The 22,935-nt window shown below is 39.7% G+C and overlaps 1 protein-coding gene across 4 annotated transcripts; it reads left to right on the top strand.

Annotated features, from left to right (window-relative positions):
- The first annotated feature begins 505 nt into the window (after nt 1-505).
- On the top strand, nt 506-21,881 carry LOC102228325 (semaphorin-3F-like). Of its 4 annotated transcripts, none has more exons than XM_023338552.1 (19): nt 506-999; nt 3,011-3,104; nt 3,192-3,328; nt 12,212-12,372; nt 12,479-12,541; nt 12,633-12,752; nt 12,933-13,026; nt 13,722-13,841; nt 13,956-14,101; nt 15,278-15,392; nt 15,483-15,552; nt 15,699-15,843; nt 17,069-17,291; nt 17,374-17,462; nt 17,540-17,581; nt 18,085-18,242; nt 19,307-19,374; nt 19,457-19,584; nt 20,676-21,881. In XM_023338552.1, exons 3-19 carry the CDS (start codon nt 3,217-3,219, stop codon nt 21,048-21,050), a joined length of 2,229 nt encoding a protein of 742 aa, XP_023194320.1. In that variant the 5' UTR covers nt 506-999; nt 3,011-3,104; nt 3,192-3,216; the 3' UTR covers nt 21,051-21,881. The 4 variants fall into 4 exon arrangements, with proteins under 4 accessions (XP_023194320.1, XP_023194300.1, XP_023194314.1 ...); XM_023338532.1 differs by having other exon boundaries at nt 3,006-3,104; XM_023338546.1 differs by having other exon boundaries at nt 2,988-3,104.
- Nucleotides 21,882-22,935: the final 1,054 nt, after the last annotated feature.

Genomic DNA, 22,935 nt, shown 5'->3' with positions numbered 1-22,935 from the left:
ACCATGTGATGACAGTATGAGACAGATAATCTGTGAAAAGCTCCTCCAATCAGACCCAGGAGGAGCGTCTTAGCGCTGTCAATAAATCTCATGAACATGCTGCTAAATGTGAAAATAGCAGAGAAACATTGGTGGCCATGCTAACTAGCCCTAGCATTAATGGCAGCTTCAGGGAGAAGATGTATTGTAGCAGAAAGAAAGGGGTGGAGAAAAGGTGCCGCACACAGGCTTGATTGACAGCACTAAGACCCTCCTCTTGAGTCTGATTGGTTGTTTCTATTTATCTCATATAATGTCACAACATAGTGACAGTTTCAAAGAATATGTAGGAAAAAAATCATAAAAGTTGCAGCTTCGACCATGACAACACTTGAAAAGTGCCCGCTATTAAATTTCAGCTTGGAGCCTCATGCAGGCAGGCATGGGTGGGCTGTGCTCCGCCAGCACCGACAGGGTTAATCACACCCATATGGTGCGCTGAGAGGTTTGGTCCAATGCTGCTGTGGGCCAACAGGAGAGGGAAGGCTGGGTGGGGGCAGAACAGAAGGGAGAGGACAGCGGGGCAGATCACTCTCCCGACACCTGCACCTGGTCACTTTGGTTCCCATTCAGTCACCAGTTCCAGTCCGCTTCTCCGATCCGTGGACCAACATCTTGATCACATCACCGATGGTTTAATGGGCAGAAACTTTTGGAGATTGTGGGACAAGCGTTCAGGGATCTGATGCCATTTTCTCTTTCTTTTCTTTTTATTGTTACGCAGAGGAATGCCTTTGGATAAAAGCGACTGATTCGGCATTGTTGTGTTTTTTTTTTCTCCCACGGAACTATCAGACCTTTCGGATTGTTTTATTCCTGTGCAAGTCTGCTGCTGTAAGACATTGTTTTTTTTTGGTTTTGTTTCTTTTTCCTTTACCAGTTCGGTCTCCAAAGGCGCAAAACGCGCGGAATGCCGCGGTAACATCTCGCAAGTTGTGGCTGTTTTCGCAGAAATCAAAGGTAAGGACATTTAACTTAACCCCGGTTTAACTTTTAACTCGCGTTTGGTTACTCTGTAGCGCAGTCTCTGGTCCTTTAGAAAGCCGGAGTGCGCGTATTTGTCCCGGTTCCTATTTCTGGATGTTGAGTTCACAGGTAAGTGCGCACTCCTCCGCTTATGAAAGAAGCTGAAAGAAATCCTGTAATTATTTAAAGGGAAGCCATATATTATTACAGCAGAACTTCAGTCTGTCCTGAGGCTCCCACCCAGCACAGAAACCCAACAGAACCGCTGTGTAAATATACCACGAAGTCAGTCCAGCACACAGTGGTGACATTTATAAATATAGGGAAATGACAAAGAAAATAGAGCGTAAATTTACACCAAAGTGGTGTAAATTGTACCAAACTGTAGACACATGCTTGGTATTCTATTATCTGATAATTTTTTATTATGACTCATTAAAATAATTTCTCAATCTGTTATCTTATCTATGTGACTATGCAGGTGCAACCCCATAAATCAGAATGTCTTTAAAAAGTTCATTCATTTCATTATTTCAGTTAATAGCTAATTCACCATGTAGGTTTATTACACTTAACGTTGTACATTTCACATTTTTATTTCAGTCAACTTTGATTGAGTAAACGTAAAACAAAAAAGTGACAACCTTTTCAGACAATTTGATTTAAATGTTACATGAGACTGGTAAAAACAAATTTAAGGAAGTGTTGCATGCATTCTTTTTAGTAGAAAGTTTAGTGGAAGGAAAAAGTTTACTAGAAAACATGCACAAACAACAAGGAAAGCTACTAGCCTCACTGCCAAAGTAGTACTAGCACCGGGTTTAACGATTATAACATCATAGATCCCCCATGGGAGACACCAAACCCAATAATAAAACTGAGCTAACAACGGCTATTAAAGCTACCAGAGCAGCTCAGCAGAGATCTCCAACACAATATGCCTCATTGATGCCTTAGTCTTGCCAAATTATCCCCTTTCAGTAGGCCAACAGTTCTTTAAAAATGCTCTTGTATATCCTGTGTTGCATCTAACTCAGCCATAATTAAATTAACAGGAATAAATCTCGCTCTGCACTCAACCAATCCATGTAATGTACGAGTTCCACATTTTAAACTGAATAACCGAGCTCATTCTGTGATGTCCTAATTGATTGTGAAGCACTAGCGCTTCATTTGCTGCGGCTGTGAAACATCTGATGGAGGGAATCGGCATCAGATTCGCGCCGCGATGCCAGGAAGGTTGTTTAAGGTGCTGCCAGCGAGGCCTCTGTTTCTGATTTTCCATCGTGTTCCAGTCGTTTCAGTTTCGACAGAATGTTCAAAACGCCTTTCTCGGGAACATGTTTTCCAGATTACGAGTTGCTGCCAAATCTTTTGTGAAATCACGCTATTTAAAAAAAATAAAAATCTTTTTCTTTTCCAACACCTCCTAATTTCCAGGCGACTGTGGATCTCATGAGGTTGGAGAAGAAGCCCAGGGGATGGGTTATAGACCCAAGCAAAGCACACCTTAAGGGAGACCATTTAATGGATGTTATGGACTCAGCTTTTAGTATTCATAATTTATATGGGATCCTCTCCAGCAAAGTGCAAATGCATAATGAATGTCTTGAGTTACGGTCTAACAGTTGGACTAAGTTTCACAACACGCCGTAGCTGTCAGGGATTGTTTCAGCCGGGGTTACCTGCTCCTTTGAACTGTCATGTCCTCCACTCATCAGCTTCTGAGAGCGCTTTGTTGAAAGAAAGAGTGAGGGAGAGCCAGAGGGGAATCATTGATTGGCGTGTTCATTGTCTTCTCTGCGCAGGTAAAACGTGAGTGAAATACGTGCTGAACTAAGTGCTGTTTGTAGAAGAATTTGTCCGAGATGAAGGCTTGGTGATTTTAATCTCGCGTAATTGCCAGACTTCTTGGCCTGGCGAGCTCCGTTTTGCAGTCCTAACACATACCTCACTACATTTACACTCTAAATAAATAATAGGGCTGTCATATTTTCCAGAGCAGGTGTGAAGATTTGGACGTTATTCTCTGCTGCCTAACTACGCGTCTCGTCTGAGGAGGCTGCAGGCCAGGCGTCTGATCAGAGACATCAGAGAGAGTCCGTCCTTCCCTCTTTTTTTTCTGTCTCCCATTTCTCATGGGGCACTCTATAATAACGCTCATTCCTCTTTCTTCTTTTGTCCAGATTTAGATCTCTGTGGGCTACCTGCATGACTGTTACCATGACAGCATCTGGAGCCCAGCTCCTCCTGTTGGCCCTGTGTGTTTACAGAGTCTGGGGCCTGCAGCAGTCTGCGCCGCGGGTTCGCCTCTCCTTCAAAGGTGAGCTCATACATATGAAGTAAACTCCTCTGCCTGCGGGTTTTTTTTTTTTTTTTATTATAACAGCTTATTTGTTTGGTTCTTGTCCGGTTAAATCCCTGGTAGACTCGCAAACTTGTTCACACCAGAGGTTTTGCTTCCGTTTTATGAATATGTAAAGAGCGTACTTCCTGCCGCATGTCAAACAGCGGAGCGCTGAAAACAAAAGGTGGATGTTACGTGTGGCTGGTTACACGTTGTGCCCTTCGCCAGCGTTTCTCCCCACACCCTGAAATGCTCACGCACTGTGATGTGACCTGTCAGGCTCTTCTTTGTTGTGATGTCGGGTTATAAGAGGAAAACGCCTGAAACTTGATCCCAGGAGTGAAATGTATACTTTAAAGGGGACGTATTGTAAAAAAATTCACATTTTGTGCATTTTTGTTCTTCCATTTTGCTTCAGAAAAATCACACAGACGTTTTTTGGCAATAAGTTCATGTTTTTTTGGTGTTTGGAAAACACGCCATTTCAAAAACCTCATGGTTATTAACTCCCATGTAATGAGAGCTGCGCCGTTACCTAGCAACCCCAGTCAAGCCTATTCTGTTACCTAGCAACCCAAGAGGAACTCCAGGACATTTGGTCAGCTGGTTTTACTGCTATATGCACTGTACAATGGCTGCTGGAAAAGACAAGCGTTTTGTTGTTGACTACCATCCACAAACCACTTTCTGCCTTGTTGATTGTGCAGGATCCTCTACTAATGCTTTTCAAACATGTACAGTTATATAATTGCATCAGCCTTTTTTATGTTTAAGTGTAAACATTGAGTTTGGGGGTGTGACCAGGAGCAGCTTATTGGGATTTAAAGGGACAAGACGCCCTAATTCAACTCAAAATAGGCAGAACTGAGCAAACTAAAATATCATTATCTGAGAATGATTTCGTGTAAACCTGCTTTGTGTAGCCCATAGACCTATCCTAACCTGTTCAAGGAAGGATAATAGGTCACCTTTAAGATGTTAAAGACCTGACTTCTAGGTTTAAAGCTGAGATGGGGAGAATCTGGTTTTTTGAAGCCTTTTTTCTGTGCAGGTATTTGGGATTTTCCCCTTGTTCTCGGCTCACCTGCGCTCATTAACTCTGATGGCAGAGACTTTTCCTCACAAATATGAGAACGACACCTTTGATCAAAACAATGCCAGATGATTACTGTTATTTCTGCCTCCCTGTCATGGTGTCACATCAAGTTGCGGGAATGGCTCCACGTGTAAGAACACATGCCCGACGCCGCATGGACGTGAAAATGAGAGGTGTGGATCAGATTTATAACATTCTTGAGTGCTTTGATGTGCAGCTGATTCAGGAGGCTTTGGTTTCAAAATAAGGTCTAGACAGCGTCTTATCTTGTAGTAGTGCATTGATTCAGTGATAAAAATGCATGATTTACATTTTAAAAAGCAATCTGAGGCAGATTAGGGGTAATCATGAGATCTATGGTTGACAGAAACACTGGCGGTGTACGTGCAAAGCTGCTGTGCATTCTTCTGATTTTGTAACACTGACAACAGCTGTCCACATGCTGCGGATAGCTGCAGAGACAGATCCATCCTAGTCCTGAGAGAGTAATGGCCATGCTTTTTTATGTGACCTTTCACACTAATTCCTCTCCCGGTAAATAGCTTAGCAGGGTGTTTTTGGAGCTTGGTGCGCACACTAGTTGATGGATCAATCGTACAAGTTTGGTCTTGAATTTGCTCCTTCTCAGACTCATGTAAACTCCAAAACTGAAGTGTTAAAGCAACGCAATTTGGGTCGTATTTTTCTAACCAAACTCTGGGACGTAAGACAACATCAATGTGCTTTGATTCAACACCACAGGGAGTTTGACCCAGAATATTGGGTTTGAGGTTCAACCCCAATATTCTGGGTCATAATGCAAGGTTTCCCCCAGAAAACTTGTTAAGTCTGGTGGTTGGGTGCTAGGCCAGTCATTCATCCAGCGGCTCGTCGTGTTTTTGAGTTCAAAAATGTTTAAAGTTGACAGGAAAACTGAAAATATCACTTAATAATTATGTGTCATTGAAAGATACACCAACTATAAAGTCTTAAAAATTGGCAACATTTAAAAAAAATTTATTAATGAAACAATGCTTAGCCTGGTGGGGCACAAGTAAAGCCTGGTAGCCCGCCAGGTTTATAATACACTAAGGGAAACCTTGTAATTTATACTAACATAGGTAAAGGGTAGTAAGAGAATCTCATTGTTTAATAACCAGGCCTGTTGCAATAGGCAATAAACCAATGAATCGCATGATAAATTAAAACAAGCTGAATAATTTCCATTTGAATTTTTTTTTCCTTTTTTCTTTCTCTTTCTGAATAACAAAAGTCTTCGGTCTGGTGCTTTGTTCTCTTCTAGTCGTTTTTTTTTTGTTTTTTTTTGAAGAACAGTTTTGTTTACAGTGACTTTATAATTAATTTTACTCATTTTGCCTGTTGTTTTGTTTATTTATTTTGGATATTTAAAATGTCTTGCAGTTCCAGTATTAAATGTTAATTCGAATTTAACGTTTATTGAACTTTTAGGATGTGTTCTTGCTTTATTATGCCATTACTATTATGTTAGTTGAAAATAGTCAATATTAATGTGTACTGTAATAATTTCTGGGACAATTTATTGTCCAGCAAAATGTGTTATTGTGACAGGAATAGTGATAAACCACCATGGATCCATAGTACAATGGATCCCAGCCTATTCGCTGTTTCATTATTTACAAATTCTCCCACTCACAAGTTTTTCTGTGCAACATAACTCCAAATTTTTGGAGGTCTATTGTACATATAACAAAATTTAAAACAGACAGGATTCAATTATCCCAAATACTGGCTTTGTAAACTATAACATTTGATTCAAGTCAAAATATAGGATTAACTCCTGCATTAATTTAGTTTTATAGTGATTTTTGTGCAGAACATCACACCTCTCTGCTGTGCAGCTGTGCACACCTCCAATTATCTCTATAATTGGATTTTTTATAGAGGAAAATTCAATTATAAATACTTTATTTTTCTCCAGGGATATCAAATAAATTTGTGCTAAAATACAGAATGATGTAGTCAAGACAAACAGATGGTGCTCAGTGTGCAGAAAGAAAAAGTGTTTTGTAACTTCCAAATTTTACTCAGACAGTTTAGCTTGAAGGCTGGTTGTGAATCAGTGTTCTACCTTTTCTACTTTTACAAAAATCTATAATTTTACCTAGAATTAATAAAATTCAATTCAAGTGCATCTTTCTGTCCTTTGCCATCAGCAGAAGTGTCAGGTGTGGTGTAGGTTTGGTGTAATTTACTATATGCTGTTTTAAATTAATTGAATTGTTTTAGTCGGTTTCATTTGGACAATCTGTTTTTTAATGAAAGATAACAAAGGTGTTTATTTTCTTGTAAGACTGTGAAAATTGGAAGTGAGATTTAGAAAATCCATCTGTCTCTCAAAATATCTGTGCACATTTTGAGGTCAACAAACCCAAATACTCATCACAATGTTAGCAAGAGACATATCCTTTAAGCCTTTTAGTTGCTGCTTTCAAACATAAAATGTCTTAAAGATTTACAGACTAATAAAAAAAGATTTATATTTGTTTTTTAAAAACGTTGAATGTTCAGCTTGTTGCTGAGCATGTAAAGAAAAAAAGACAATTCAGTTATGTTTGCATCTTAAGTAACATTTTTTTATTTTGTTTTTATGTTTGCCCACCAGTACTTTAGCACAGTGATTTCAGCCTGACTGGCAAAAAGTTATAACACCATTGGCTCAAAAAAGTAATCAACACATTTTACTTGGAATCTATTTTGACTTTGTGACTCATTAGTTGGTCAAAATGTTGAAGGTTGCGCTAGCTAATTAGCAAGAAAAATGCTAATTATTTGGACAGTGGATCAGAAGGTACTCATGCTGTAGTGGGTTTGAACTGCGTCCGTTTCAGTCACTTTGCGATTGTGTGTTTGGGCAGGACACTTCAGCTGCTTTGCCTGCTGCTGGTGGCCATTGGGCAGCTGTGGCCACCGTTAGTGTGTGAATATGTCTATTAATCACTGATTGTTGTGTGGAATGGTTTAGAATCCTTTGACTTATACTATACAAGTACCCATTCACCACAACTCAACCCACTGACATTAATTTTATTACTCAGCATAATTAACCTTGTGATGAAGGAGTGTTCAGTCCAGTCATCAGCATACGTTGTCAGATCGCCATTAGCGTCGCACAAACTATATAAGCTGTCATTTAGTCAGTCACGTGACACCATGACGTAGAAGTTAGATCTTCTGACTTAGCCGTTAACCAGTGAGACCATCATCACGGACCGGGCTGTGGTTTGTAGGTGACTGCAGCTAGGCCCTGCTTTGAATACAAATAGAAATCTAGCCATCTAGTTATCATTAGAAACTATTTATTGACTTATTTTGTATCGTATGCTGAACTCCTCCAGCAGTTTGTTGACCAGCTCCTCCAAATGTCGCGGACGTCTTAAAGCACATGCGCACGCATGCGTACTCACTGCACGTATGCTACTCTGACAGAACAGGGAGCCGTTACGAGCGGGAACGTAGTCTCACGGTAAAGTTCGTGTCGACATGCAAGCACGAACGCACACAAAGATGTCCTGAAGAGACAACTTACTTTTTGATTTCAGCTCAAACTGGCGCGGCTCGTCGCGGCTGCCTCAGTTGTCATATCCATCCTAGCTTGTAATTTTCGGTGTCATTTTCCCGGTTCAAATGTTCAAATGGGGCGATACAGAGGGAATCACATGATGGCATAATAATATCGTCAGAACGTATTGTGTATTTTTGGTCACAGATAATTCATTTAAATTTTCTCAGTGTTATGATTATTTTATTTTGCACACCTTGTTAGGAGTTTACTTGAATTAGAAGCAATTATTTAGTGGGTTTTTTTCTTGTCTGAGAAAAAAACCCAACAACTTATTACAGTTCATGAAACCTCTTTACCATTTTTCTATTTCAACTGCTGGAAGAGGATAAGCTAAATCTGATCAGGTTTCCGTACAAAAGTGGGATCTTTTAAAGAATGATCTGGTCTCTTACTTTAGTGAAATTTCTGGATGTTCTACTTCAGTGAATGAAGAACACATTTGTTTTTAACTGAAATTCAACACACGCTTGCAGTTTTAGTTAAAGTCTCTGAAGTTTTATATGGAAAGAAACTGATTTTGAAAAATGATGATTTGGCCTGATTCTTTTGCTATTTCGTAATTATGTTATTTACATAAATAATTTTGTTCTTAAAAATACCAAAATTTCCACATTATTTTATATTTTGGCCTGCCTGATTCTGTTACTTTTAAATATAAAATATTGATAATTTGGTCAGTTGGGTTTCCTTTTTACCAAATGCTTTTTACTCTTGAGTCATTTCTTGGATGGTTAGTTGAGTAAAAATATCTTAAAGTAGTGCTACTCTTACTTGAGTGCAATTTTCGGATAGTCTACCCACCTTTGACAATTTTGTTGATGGGATTTGACAAAATCTAATGTTTATTGCTTGTTTCATAATTGGCATTAAGTTTTTATGATGTATAGCACTTTGAACTTCCTTGTTGCTTAAATGTGCTATACAAATAAACTTGCCTTGACTTGACGTCTCTTACTTAACACATTGAGTCACAACTTTTGACCCAATATTTACTTGGTCTGTCCTACATTTGGGTTGAGAAATGACCCTGCAGATCCTGTGTCTGCACTGAGCTCTCACACTCAGCCACTTGTTAAAGGTTTTAGATCGACTCTCAGGTTTTAGTCATAAAGCAGCACTCTGCGGACCCTTCCCCCTAGAACAGAACAAAACCCAGAGAGGTTAGGATTTAGTCCCCAACTGTTTTCTGCTACTCCCAGGATTTATTGTTCATTGTTTGTGACAGCAAGCCCCTTTGTTCCTTGAGGCGCCTGTGGAGGAGGTTTCGGGGCATGTGACTCTTCAGAGCGATCGTGCCGGACTGAGTGACATTCTGAGGCCACATGTGGTCTGCAGAGGACAAGGACTTCATGTTGATTTTCAGGAAGTTGGGTCAATTAAGGAGATTTCAAAGGAATTAACTGAAGCTTGTTTGATTTGTTGGTTCAGCGTTGCTAGAAAGCAGAACGTGAAAGCTGTGTAACTTGAGCCGTGTTTTAGACTCTCATACCCTCACTGTGCTGTCACCAGGCAGTTCATACAGAAGATGGGTCTGGGACTAAGTGGTTCTGGTCATTATAGTGACTCAGTGACAATACGCTGTAACCTGAGAGTTCATAGTGGGCCCCATACTGGACTTCCCAGAATGTCCTTCCCAGTGTTTCCCCTATCGATGTCAGAATGTTGTCAGACGATAAGTGTTTGCTGAATGTTTACCAGATGATGGCAGGACATTGTTTGCTATTTTTGGCGAACAGAGACGAGTACAGGGGTGCGGCGTTGCTGCATTTAGCCCGTTCGGTGAATCCACCATGACCGTGTTGGAGCTCAGCCATTGGGACTTGTTATCCTGTGGGAACAGAGCCGGACTCTGAGACTCCGTCCCTCTTCGACCGGAGATCCGACTGCGAGGCTTATTTTAGTGGCACCTCCACTGCATCCTGTTAACGCGGGCCTCAAAAGGAAGATGGCAGGCCCTTTGATGTAAATAAAGATTGTGCTTCCTCTTGAGTCCCTGTAAGCCTGCTTCTGAGGGTCTCAGAGAACATTTGTCATTGTTTAAGCCTGTTGTCTTTAACATGCCTCCATCATGTCGCAGGGAGCACATATGGTGGCCAATATTTCAGACATGCCACAAATGTGTGTGTGGGTGTGTGTTGGGGTGCTTTCCATGTCTTTAATCTGATGCAATGAATTAGTGAATTGTTAAAGGGAACTTATTCTGCTTTCTTTTAAACAAGTTAGGTCAGTTTTATGGTCTATACAAAACATGTTTGTTGCATTTTTGGCACAAAATCATTCTCAGAGGATGAGATTTTACCTGATCAATTCTGCCTATTTTGAACTGCTTTCTGAAAGAGCTGTTTTAGGGTCCTATCACGTTTATGCAAATTATTTGTTGCTGGCCACACCCCCAGCAGCTAACGTCAAAGCACGTGTCCTTTCCAACAGCCATTGTGCCAACTATAATTAAAACTGAGCAGAAGAAAGTTTTTTAAAAGTATCTGAAAACCCTGTTAGAAGCAATTTACCTATAGCTGAATTGTTTAATTATTGTATATAATATGAAATTATCAACATTTTGTATAAACTGTAATACATTTCCATTGCTGTTTATATTATATGTGAGTGATTTCTATTGCATAATGTGTGTTTTAATAATGGACCACAGGACGAGTAGCTGGGTCCTATTATGTACTGCTTTCAGAATGAGCCGTGTTAGGGTTCTGCCACCTTTATGCAAATAAGCTGTTGCTGGCCACTTGTCTCTGCCAACAGCCATTGTACCAACTATGATTAAATAATTAAAGCTAAACAGAAGAAAGTTTTTAAAAAGTACCTGAAAAGCATTTTAGGAGAAGTGTGCTTGTAACTGGATTGTTTAATTGATCAACATTTTGTATAAACTAATTAATTTTAATTGCTGATTTGAATGATTTCTACTGCATGACGTGCGTTTTAATGATGGATCCCAAGAAGAGTAGCTTGTAAATAAACAAACAACATAGCAATAAAACCAGTTGACCAGCTCCACTCTGGTTGCTAGGTGAGGAGCTGGGATCAGTTGGGGTTGCTAGGCAACGAGGCAGTGCTCACAGGTTGTAATTTAGGATATTTTTATTTAGCACTCACCTGTTTGTAGAATCAGTAGAGACCCAAATGGAAGCACAAAAACGCGCAAAAAATGAAGTTTTGCATAAGAGACTCCCTTTAAAAACGCTGCATGAGTCAATTGCTCTTGTAATAGTTTCATTGGATCAGTTGGGGTTGCTAGGCAACGAGGTCAGTTGGGATTGCTAGACAACGAGGCAGTGCTCGCAGATTGTGACTTAGGATTTTGAAACAACAAATTTTCCAGACACCAAAACATATTAACTTGTGGCCAGAAAATGGTTGATTTTTTTGTTTATTTAGCACTCAATTCTTTCTAGAACCAGTAGAGACCCAAATGGAAGCACAAAAACTCGCAACAAAATGAAGTTTTGCATAACAGTCTCCCTCTAAAAGCTTTGCATGAGACTGGGCAACGAGGTCAGTTGGGGTTGCTAGACAACGAGGCAGTGCTCGCAGATTGTGACTTAGGATTTTGAAACGACTAATTTTCCAGACACAAAAACATATGCACTTATTTCCAAAAAATGGTTGTTGTTGTTTTTTCTTTTTTTACCTAGCACTCAATTATTTCTAGAACCAGTAGAGATCCAAATGGAGGCACAAAAACGTGCAAAAAAATGAAGTCTTTATAATAGTCTCCCTTTAAAAGTTCAATCAAAGCTTTTAGGAGAACAAAAAAAGAGAAACACTTTCCACTGCTGCGAGTCTTAACAGATTACGCTCTGCTGAACACAGACCTGATCTTAAGAATTAGCTGTGAGTTCGACTGACCATGTTTCCTAATGGAGCCACATGGCTTTTCCTCCAGTGCATGCACTGCTTTAAACCCAATCAGACACCAGAGCACATAAAATATTGAGATCTTAAAAGCGAATATGCTTTTTCAAAACGCTCAATGTGGAGTCATATTTAATAAGTGACACATATTTCCCCCCCCAAAAAAACTTGAGTGTGTTGTTTCAGGGACTATAAGTTCATCCAAGTTGGTAATGAAAATATGTTAACGGCATAAGGGGAATAGCAGGAGTGCTCTGCCTCCAGCCGAAGTGCTTTTTTTTTAAACATTACTGTAACATTTTCCACACAGAACTCATGGACACAAAAGCAGCGCGACCCTTCAGTTTTTCCTTCAACACCAGCGACTACAGAATCCTCCTCATGGATCAGGACCAGGGCCGCCTCTACCTGGGCAGTCGGGAGTACCTGGTTGCTCTGGACATGCACAACGTCAACAAAGAACCGCTTATAGTGCGTTCAAGCTCTCTTCTTAAATCCACTCTGCTATTTGGCATGTGGTCCTAAATCTCTGAGTAGTGCAGTGATCCTAATGTCTGGTGTTTTTTCTCTAATGCAGATCCACTGGCCAGCCTCTGCAAAGAGAAAGGGAGAATGCCAGATGACAGGAAAGGGCAGACAGGTGGGACCTTGTGCTTATATAAAAATTAATCCTTCTTTCCAGATGCTGCAGCAGTGATAGAATTCCATTTATCTTACTCCTCTTTGTCCAGGGTGAATGTGCCAACTTTGTGAGGTTGATTGAGCCGTGGAACCGCACCCACCTCTACACCTGCGGCACAGGGGCGTACCAACCCATCTGCACATTCATCAACCGAGGCTGGAGGGCAGAGGTGAACACGGCATTTACAGATCCCCAAGTGGGATTTACAGCAAAACGCCCCAAGCAGCGCAGACCTGGAGAGCTTTGTCCTGCTAAATATTTCAGGACGGCAAACTGGGACACTGATTTGTTTATGATTTTCCTTATGCTCTATTTTTATGCACACTCTCTCTCTGATCTGCCTCTGCAGGACTACCTGTTTAGACTGGTGTCTGGTTATATGGATTCAGGGAAGGGAAAATGTTCCTACGATCCTAAGCAGGAGAATGTTGCCGTTTTGATCAGTAAGAAAAATGCCTGACTAAGGCTATGTTCACACTGCAGCCTGACGTGACCCAATTACGATTTTTTTGTCAATTTTTTTTGCCGTGGCCGTTCACACTTCCAAACACACCCTGTATGTGATCTCCAGTGTGAACTGCAAACGACCTGAAAGTATCCCGCATGCGCAGTAGAGGGCGCAACTACGTCACGTAGAGAGCGTGCTCCGTGTTTTGCCAACCGCCATAAAAAAAAGAAGAAGAAGAAGAAGAAGAAGTGCTCTGTGTTTGCGGAAGTAAACATGGAGGCTAACAGTGGAGCATAGCTTACGATGTTAAAGTTGTTGTCCGACCGCAGCAGCACATTAACAACTTAATCCTCATTATAATCCGCCATGGTTGTTGTTTTACCTCCCGCTTGGGCGTATCAGGGCGCAGAGTAGTGACGTTTGTCGAGCATCAGTGACGTTCAGCTCGGATGGATGCCACCTGGCCGTTAGGTCACATTTGAATCGGATACGAATCGGATATCCAAGCGGCCTGGGTCGCATTTGAAAAAAATCCGAGCTGTGTTGTTCGGATTGTCATGAAAAGGTCAGATACAGGTCGCATTACGTTAAAAAAAAAAATCGGAATTGGGTCACTTCCGGCTGCATTAGACGCAGAAAAAAACGCACCCAAGCTGGTCAGTAAATGGTGGAATCTTTGTGTGTTCACAGACGGAAACTTGTACGCAGGTGTACATATTGACTTTATGAGCACAGACGCTGCTTTATTTAGGACCATGGGAGGGAGGACAGCAATCAGGACGGAGCAGTATGATTCCAGGTGGCTCAACGGTGAGTAAGTGTGGGTGTGAAGAAGTAAAACGCCAATGATTACACGTTCTAGATCCTCTCATTTCATTTTGACAACCACTCGTTTCAATCCTCTTTCTGCTTTTTATCCTCCAGAGCCGGTGTTTATCCAGATCCAGCAGATCCCTGACAGTGCAGAAAAGAATGATGACAAGCTTTACTTCTTTTTCCGGGAGAAGAGTCTAGACACCAGTGGTGGGGCGAGCCCCACGGTTTTAGCCCGGGTGGGGAGAGTGTGTCTGGTAAGCAGAACCACGCTACTAACCAAATCACTCCATGAACATTTTCACATCTTTTCATGCTACAACCACAAACCTCTGGGTATTTTATTGGATGGAGGGACATACAGTAATGCATAAATGTGATGTAGAGGTTTCCAATGTCTCTTTAATAATAACGATCTAAAAAGTCACTTAATGAGCAAATAGAGTGTGAATATTAAAGTAATGATCAAAACAGTCCACCTCTACCAACAGAGTTATGTTAAATAGCTGTTCCTCCAAGATTTTGCGATTGTTTTAGTGTTTGTTTTGCAATCAAAATTGGAGATATTGTGGTGCCAAATTAGAAAGGAATTTTTATGATATTTGCTCTAATGTATGATGTTAAATGTGACTTTTTATTACTCGCCGTATCAATTGAGGACTATAACTTAACCTCAAGTAAGGCTGAGGCAGCAGTCACTTATACTCAATGTCTTTGATCAATTTTGATCCAATTTGCAGTAAAATCACAAAAAATTTGAAGATTAGTTGATTTTGTGTGAATTTCCTGGTTTGTGAAAAACTGGAAGAACATATTGATGTAATTTGGAGTCTAGAGGGCAAAATGAAGAGCTATGGGCCTTGAGTTTGATGCATGTGATTTAAAATGTGAACTTAAAGGGGAACTAATATGCAAAATTAACATTTTGCATATTATTGTACTTCTATTTGGGTCTCGCCTGCTTTTAAAAACAGTCCAAGCATTTAAATCAACCACCTAACCATTTTGTGGCAATATGTTGATGTTTTTTTGGTGTCGTTTCAAAACGTCTTGATTGTTGAATCTGTATGCTCTGTACAATGGCTGCTGGAAAAGACAAGCAGCCAATAAAACAATAAAGCGTTTCATTGTTGGTTGTGCAGGAGGCTCCACTTGAGCTTTCCAAACATGCAGTGTTGTATAATTGCGTATCTGTTTGAAGCTATTTTCACATGCCAGTGTAAACATTGAGTTGGGGGGCGTGGCCAGCAGCAGCTTCTTGGGATTTAAAGTGACAAGACACCATAAGGAGCAGACTAAAATCTCATTGTCTAAGAATGATTTTGTACAAAAAATGTAATGAACATGTTTTGTAAAGCCTGCAGACCTGTTCTAACCTACTCAAGGAAGCATACTAGGTCACCTTTAGCCATGTCTTCATATTTATCTTGCAGAATGATGAAGGTGGACAGAAATCCCTGGTGAACCGCTGGACGACATTCCTGAAGGCGCGTCTTGTCTGCTCGGTTATAGGAGACGACGGAGTCGAGACGTCGTTTGATGAACTACGTAAAGCCCTGAGAAAATTGTCTCCCATTTTGTGTTAGCTGCATCTGCTTGACTATGATCTTAATGAAATGCATGTCATTGTTTTTCCAGGAGACGTGTTCATTCAACCAACACAGGATGAAAGAAACCCCATGGTGTACGCTCTGTTCACCACAGCCGGGTGAGTCATTTTCTGGAATCCAGGTTCACAAATTCAAAGTAATTTCTTTATTTTATCAACACATTTTTGTGGCTAATTTATTTTCTAATTTCATGGGTTGGGTTTGGCACCTTTATTTAAGTATTTGCTGTTTGTTTTTGCTTAAGCTCTGTATTTAAGGGCTCAGCAGTTTGCGTATACTCAATGGCTGATGTCCGCAACGTCTTCAATGGACCGTTTGCCCACAAGCACGGCCACAACTACCAGTGGACAGAATACACTGGGAAGATTCCCTATCCACGGCCTGGAACAGTAAGTTTCACTCTCATTGTCTTCACAGAGAAATATGACAAGAAAGAGCAAAAATAATTCAGTTTCTATGCACCACAAATTTGGAACAAACTTCCAGATAATTGCAAAAAAGCCAAAATATTGAGTGCTTCTAAATCTAGTCTAAAACCCCACCGGTTTAGAGTTGCGCTTGAAACATAATTAATGACATATTAATCAATAACTTGATGTGTGTTCTATGACTTTGTGTTTTTATGATGTAAAGCACTTTGAAATGCCTTAAATTTGCTATACACATAAACTTGATTGATTGATTGATTGATCGATCGATAAGGTGGGATACTTAGAAAACACTAACACACTATTTGTAAAATGTAGATTATTAAAATTCATTGACAGTAAAACTATTGACAGTTTTAATTCTTTACAAACCCAAAATATTTACCAAAAACCATTCAAAATTTGTCTAAGGAGGAAATTTATCAGTTAAGGGAGGAGTTAAACTTTCTGAATTTAAAAAAAGAAAATTCAGAAGTAAAATGTTTGTGTATCAATAAGTGGAGTTAAATTTGAGCATTGTCCAATCATAAAACTGTCCAAATGGATTTACTAACATTACAAATGGCTGGATTTACTATATCAGGGTTTCCCCCAGTGTATTATAAACCTGGCCAGGCTAAGCATTGCTTATTTATTTAAGTATTTTTTGAAATGTTTGCATTTTCCAAAACTTTATAGTTGGTGTTCAGGTGTTAATCGTCCAGTCTTTTAATAACACATAATTATGAAGTGATATTTTCAAATTTCTTGTCAACTTTAAGCTTTTTTTTAACTCAAAAACACAACGTGCCGCTGGATGAATGACTGCCGAGCGCCCCGACCACCAGGCTTAGCAAGTTTTCTGAGGGAAACCTTGTATGTTATATTATTAGTCAATTATTGATGTTGGTGTTGTTTTGGACCCTACCTTTGTTCTATCATCCACTGTAATTAAAATTAAATAGATACTAGACCCATGGGTTAACTATTAAATACAAGTTATGTAAATGTATTATGTATATGTAATAAATGTAATATGATGCAGGTGGTTAAGGAGGAGAAGTATTGATAAGTTTGTTCTTCCATCCACTCTCTTGAATATTTAAGATAAAAGTTTTGTAATTATGTTTCATGCTGTAAGTATTTTTGTACATATTCAACATGACAGTGGTGTAATCAAATCCTTTTTCCTCCCTATTGCATCCAGTGTCCAGGAGGAACCTTCACTCCAGGCATCCAGTCGTCCAAGAACTTCTCTGATGAAGCTGTGAATTTCATCCGCTCACATCCCCTCATGTTTCATTCAGTGTATCCTATCCATCGCCGCCCCCTGGTGGTGAAAACCGGGGTGGACTACCGGTACACGGCCCTTGTGGTCGACCAGGTGGACGCAGTGGATGGGCGCTATGAGGTCCTATTTTTAGGCACAGGTGAAATAGCAGCAGGACAGATGGTTGTAATACATTTTCATTGAGAAATGTTAATAATCAACAATATTAATGTTACTTTTAGACCGAGGCACAGTGCAAAAAGTCATCGTTTTGCCCAAAGACCCAACAACCATGGAGGAACTGACTCTAGAAGAGGTTGAGGTTTTTCGGGTATGTCTCCGTTTGCCTGTGTTCATTCAATCACAATAACCATAGAAGTTTAAGTATTTTTCTTCATTAAATTACAGACCAGAGTTCCTGTTAAAACAATGAAGATTTCTTCAAAAAGAGTAAGCTTTTTTTATTCTTCATACTGGAGACACTGCAGGTTCTCAAAAAAGTATTCGTACCGCTTGAACTTTCCAGATGTTGTTACAATCTTTGAAAACACCCTTCTCTTGGTAACACATGGTGGTGGCAGCATGAGGCTGTGGGAATTCTTCAGAGGCAGAAAATCTAGTTAGAGTTAATGAAAAGTAACTAAATGAAGAACTATCCTGGAAGAAAACCAGTATGGGGCTTTAATAAACTGGAGCAGAGGTTTTCTTTCCATCAAGATAACAACCGTAACATGAAATCAGAGCTATTAAATAAGGTTTTTTAAACTAAACACATTCGTGAGTTTGGCCCTTGTTCCAATCACATACATTGATGTTTGCAGTTGAGATGTGTCAAAAATCTTTGCTCTAGATATTAAAATGTTCAGAAGGTACGAATACTTTCTCTACTACCTTTGTTTACATGCATCTACTGCCTCTTTGAGTTGAGCCCGTTTTTGTTTGTGTTGCTACAGCAACAGCTGTACGTGTCATCGGACGCGGGGCTGACGCAGGTGTCGCTGCACCGCTGCGGCGTGTACGGCAGGGCCTGCTCTGACTGCTGCCTGGCCCGTGACCCCTACTGCGCTTGGGATGGAGAGAGCTGCTCTGCCTTCACCCCTTCTACCAAAAGGTTTACATCACCTCATATTATCACTGTGCACTTATGTTGGGTTTACTGAAGCACACCTGACAGTGTGAGAGACTCGGTTCAATTGGGGAGCAAAGTCACGACATTTGTTACATTTTCAGCTGGTGCGATTCACTTTCACACGGCACCGGGTCGAACGAACCAAGCTCTTTAAAAAACCTGTTCCCCACTTCAAAAACACCAAATCTTACCAAGTATCTACTTCCTAGAGCAAATATCTTAGTACACTTGAAATAAGACAAACTAACTTACAAGTAATTTTTTGGAAAGATAGAGAGGCTGGTTTTCAGTAAATAATACTTAATATTAATAAAAATATAGTTGTTCCATTGGCAGATAAATTAACTTATAACATGAGAAAAATACCTTGTTATAAATTAAATAATCTGGCAATGGAACAAGTGCTTTTTCATCAATAATAAGGAATTATTTACTTTAAACAAGTGTCTAGTTCTTGCTAAAAAAAAAAATTAGCTGCAAGTTTGTTTTGTCTTATTTCAAGTTTACTAAGATAGTTGCACTAGGAACTAGACCAGAAGTACTTGGTAAGATTTGGTGTTTTGTAGTGCCCCACCCCCCACATCCTCTCCTCGCCTGTGGTGGCGCCACACCAAGAACCACTGAAAGGAACAAGACAAAAAGCTCAGAAGAAGACAAGAGTTGAACTTCTTTCTTGACAAAATGTAAAGAAAATGGAGTGGCGTTGGATTTTAGCGGTTTCGCTTTTTTGTTTTTGTATAAGACGAGCTATTTCTCCCACTGGCGCTAGACTCCCAGCTTGTGTTTTAGTTGTATTTACCCAGAATCCCCTGCGCTATAGTCCACTTCCTGCTTTTGGAGCAGCCTCCGGTCCACTTGGCGTTCATATATACTTGGAGTTCACTTCGAACGAACCGATATTTAGGTTTGTAGGTGGACCAGAGTTAACTTTTTTGATATGAATCAGAGTTTGATTACAACACTTCCCCAAACAAACTAGAGTTTGATTAAAGTGGACTAAAAAGGACTGGTGTGAATGAATCCTTTAACTCTAATACTTGTTGTAGGAGGAGCAGAAGACAGGATGTAAAGCACGGTGATCCACTAAGACAGTGCAGGGGCTTTAATGCCAAAGGTAAGATGGAGGTTTTAATTGTCAAATATAATAAATATGTTGTTTTTATTTTAAGCTATTTTTTTTCTGTCTACGTGTGCAGTGGAGAAACGTCTGAGAGAGACGGTGCAGTTTGGGGTGGAGGGCAGCAGTACTTTCTTGGAGTGTCAGCCTCGCTCCCCTCAGGCCACAGTCAAGTGGCTTTACCAGAGGGAGGGAAAGAGGAAAGTGGTGAGGAAGTAAAATTTATTCATTGCAAGTTTAATAAGAAAAGACAAATCAAAAAATAGTGGTTTAAGTTTGGCTGAAGTCACAATTCAGTAATTCCAGTCTGAACCTCCTACCTTGTGTTCTGGAATAAAACCGTTAACCAATGTTGACTAGAATAACCACTGTTTCCCAAAAATAATGGTTAAAAAATTTACTACTTTATACTGTACAAATTGTACTTATTCCAACCACTTACTGTTGTGAGAGAGAAAAAAGTCCTCAAGCTACAGATTTTAGCATCCCAGTTCAGTTTTGCTGCAGCGCTTTTCTGTTAATTTGGGTTTCATGTGACGCACAAAAATTGCTAATGGTTGTCAAAGAATTAAAAAACAAAAGAAACAATTTTGAAGTTTGACATGCAAACCCAGTTTTTTGTAATACGACCTGTATCTAATCTTTCCATGACAGTCTGAATAAGAAGAAGTTTGATTTATTTTATTTTATTTTTTTTTTTTTTGCCGAATGCGACCCAGGCTGCTTGGGTATCCGATCTTTTCAAATGTGACCTGAATCTTAACGGTCAGGTCGCGTTGAACGGAACGTCATTGATACTCGACAAACGTCACTACTCTGCTTACTGATACGCGAAAGCGGGAAGTAAAACAACAGCCATGGCGGACGATAATGAGGATTAAGTTGTTAATTTGCTGGCTGCGGTTGGACAACAACTTTAAAATCGTAAGATATGCTACACCGTTAGCGTCTATTCTTACGGCAAACAATGAGCACTTCTTCTTGTTCTTCTTTTTTATGGTGGTTGGCAAAACACTGAGCACGCTCACTGCGCCCTCTACTGCGCATCCGGGACACTTTCAGGTCGATTGCCATTCACAATGGAGATCACATACAGGTCGAAAGTGTGAACGACCACACCAAAAATAATCAAATTTGACAAAAAATTGGAACTGTGTCACTTCAGGTTACATTGTGAACGTAGCATAAATGTGTTGAGTACTTTCTTATGCTGCTGGTGCTTTGTTGCATCAATTGTTAGTTCTGTAGTTATTAGAAGGATAGAAATCTAAACTTGTTGCTCATTCTTTAACCTGTAGCTGAATCGTGTTGGAGGAGTTCTGAAAACCAACCAGGGAATCCTCCTGAAGTCTCTCAACCAATCAGACGCGGGGCTCTACCACTGCCTCGCCACCGAGAACAACTTCAAGCACACCATGGCCCGCGTGGCTTTGCGCATCCTGGATCGGGACATCGTTTTGGCACTAACTGCTCAGGACGAGGACGAAGAGCCAAAAACCCGCCAAGCAGGGGCGTACCCTCAGTCTCTCGTCTCCTCCACACCTTTCCCACCTGAGATCAGACTGATTAACCAGTACTGCCAGTCTTACTGGGACCAAGTCAACCCCAAACAGCAGCAGCGGAAGCGCACTAACCGCAGGCACACAGAAAGTCAGGACCAAGGTCTTGGTTAGGCGACGGGATGGTCCAACACCGGTCTGTTTGGACTTTATGCTGGACGTTTTAGTTCGACACACGTGTGGGTGTCACTTCCACTCATTTCGGGGGGGGGGGATGACGCCATTGTTTTATCATTAAAGTGTTGTTAGTTTTGCAAGTTTGAACCCAGTAAATCCATATTAAATATAGTTTACACTACTGATGACCACATTCTAAATGATGCCATAGTTACCAAACAGCAGCTTTATTACAGTGTATAATAATGTTACTGTTGTTAAAAAAAAATAAAAGAACTGTTCAGTGGAACAAAGCACACATTTCACACAAACTTGGTTTTCTTTGCAAAAAAAAAAAAAAGGCTGAATGCAATAATGCAAATGATAAGCCTATAGTTACACAGGTATGCTTTCCTTTAAGTATCTCCAAACAGAAGTGTAATATATTAATTGTGAATATAATATTAACGGTCATGACCTGTTGTTTCGGTTTCCCTGTATTGTATGATGCTATCATGTTGATATATATGCATATTTTTGCATGCATACTGTCGTTCGTTGTACATTTCACGGTTGCTCCCTTGTGGTGTTCTGATGTTGGTGAGTTGTAATGTTAAGCTAATTCCATTGGATGTTGATATTTACTGCCCTCCCATTACTGTCCTGTGCTTTGGTGACCTGCAGTATGTGAGTAGTGAAGTTCTGTGTAGCGTACAGTGTTCTTCTTCCAGTTATGCACTTTGTTGTTGGTGGCATTCATGGGAAATCGGGATCTTTGCACAGATGTATGACGAGAATTTTTTTTTTTTTTCAATGTACAGTATGCGATAAAAATGGGAGCGAACCTGGCTTGATGTAGTATTGCTTGTTATTCTGTCATCCTACACTGTATCTAGAAATTTTGTCAGCAAGGAGACAAAATACCAATATACGGAAATGGATTAGGGCCACTGGAAAAAAAAAAGAGTGTAGACTTTAATTTCAGAATTCTGACTTTAATCTCAAAATTCTCAGAATTCTGACTTTCTTAAAATTCTGACTTTAATCTCAGAATTCTGAGAATTGAGAAAAAAGTCAGAATTCAGACTTTAATTTCAGAATTCTTATTTAAACTGAATTCTGAGTTTAAAAAGTCACAATTCTGACTTCTCAAAATTCTGACTTAGATCTCAGAATAATTTCACAATTCTGACTTCAACTTTCCTCTCCGAATTCTGAGAATTGAGAAAAAAAATCAGAATTCAGACTTTAATTTCAGAATCCTTATTTTAAACTCAGAGTTCTGAGTTTAAAAAGTCACAATTCTGACTTCAACTTTCATCTCTGAATTCTGAGAATTGAGGAAAAAAAAGTCAGAATTTTGAGAAAAAGAATTCTCAATTTCACTCAAAATTCAACATTTTTACTTGTTTTTTACAGATATGAACATTGCTGCATATTTACATTTGTGTTGATGGATGAGAAACGGTTTATTTGCCATGAAAGCATCTAGTGATTGTTTTGAAGTCTTGGTGAGATGTCAGACATTGTTAACAAAGATAAATTGTCCCAGTAATTATTGCGATAAACGATAATATTGTTCTGAGGGAATTTTCAAGTTATATTTTCATAATGACATAATAATGCAAGTTTGCCTTTTCTTAAACTTTAATTTTATAAAGAACTCTTAATGCTGAAACTGGGAGATATTTTAAATATCCAAAATAAATCAAAGCCAAAAATAATACATAAAAAGAGACAAAAACACAACAAAGACCGTAAATAAAATGGGTTATGATGTATCTACAAACAAAAATTCACCGGTAAATGTTAATGTTTTCTCATGTCCGTTTCCTGACTTTCAAGGATAAACACAAAGGCTTACTTAAAGGGGATGCTCTCATGTCTTTCCCCTTTTGAAGAG

Source organism: Xiphophorus maculatus, chromosome 1 (genome assembly GCF_002775205.1).
Source record: "Xiphophorus maculatus strain JP 163 A chromosome 1, X_maculatus-5.0-male, whole genome shotgun sequence".
Classification (NCBI taxonomy): Eukaryota; Metazoa; Chordata; class Actinopteri; order Cyprinodontiformes; family Poeciliidae; genus Xiphophorus; species Xiphophorus maculatus.
Note: the sequence above shows the minus strand (reverse complement) of the source record. Positions and strands in the feature narration are given on the sequence as shown.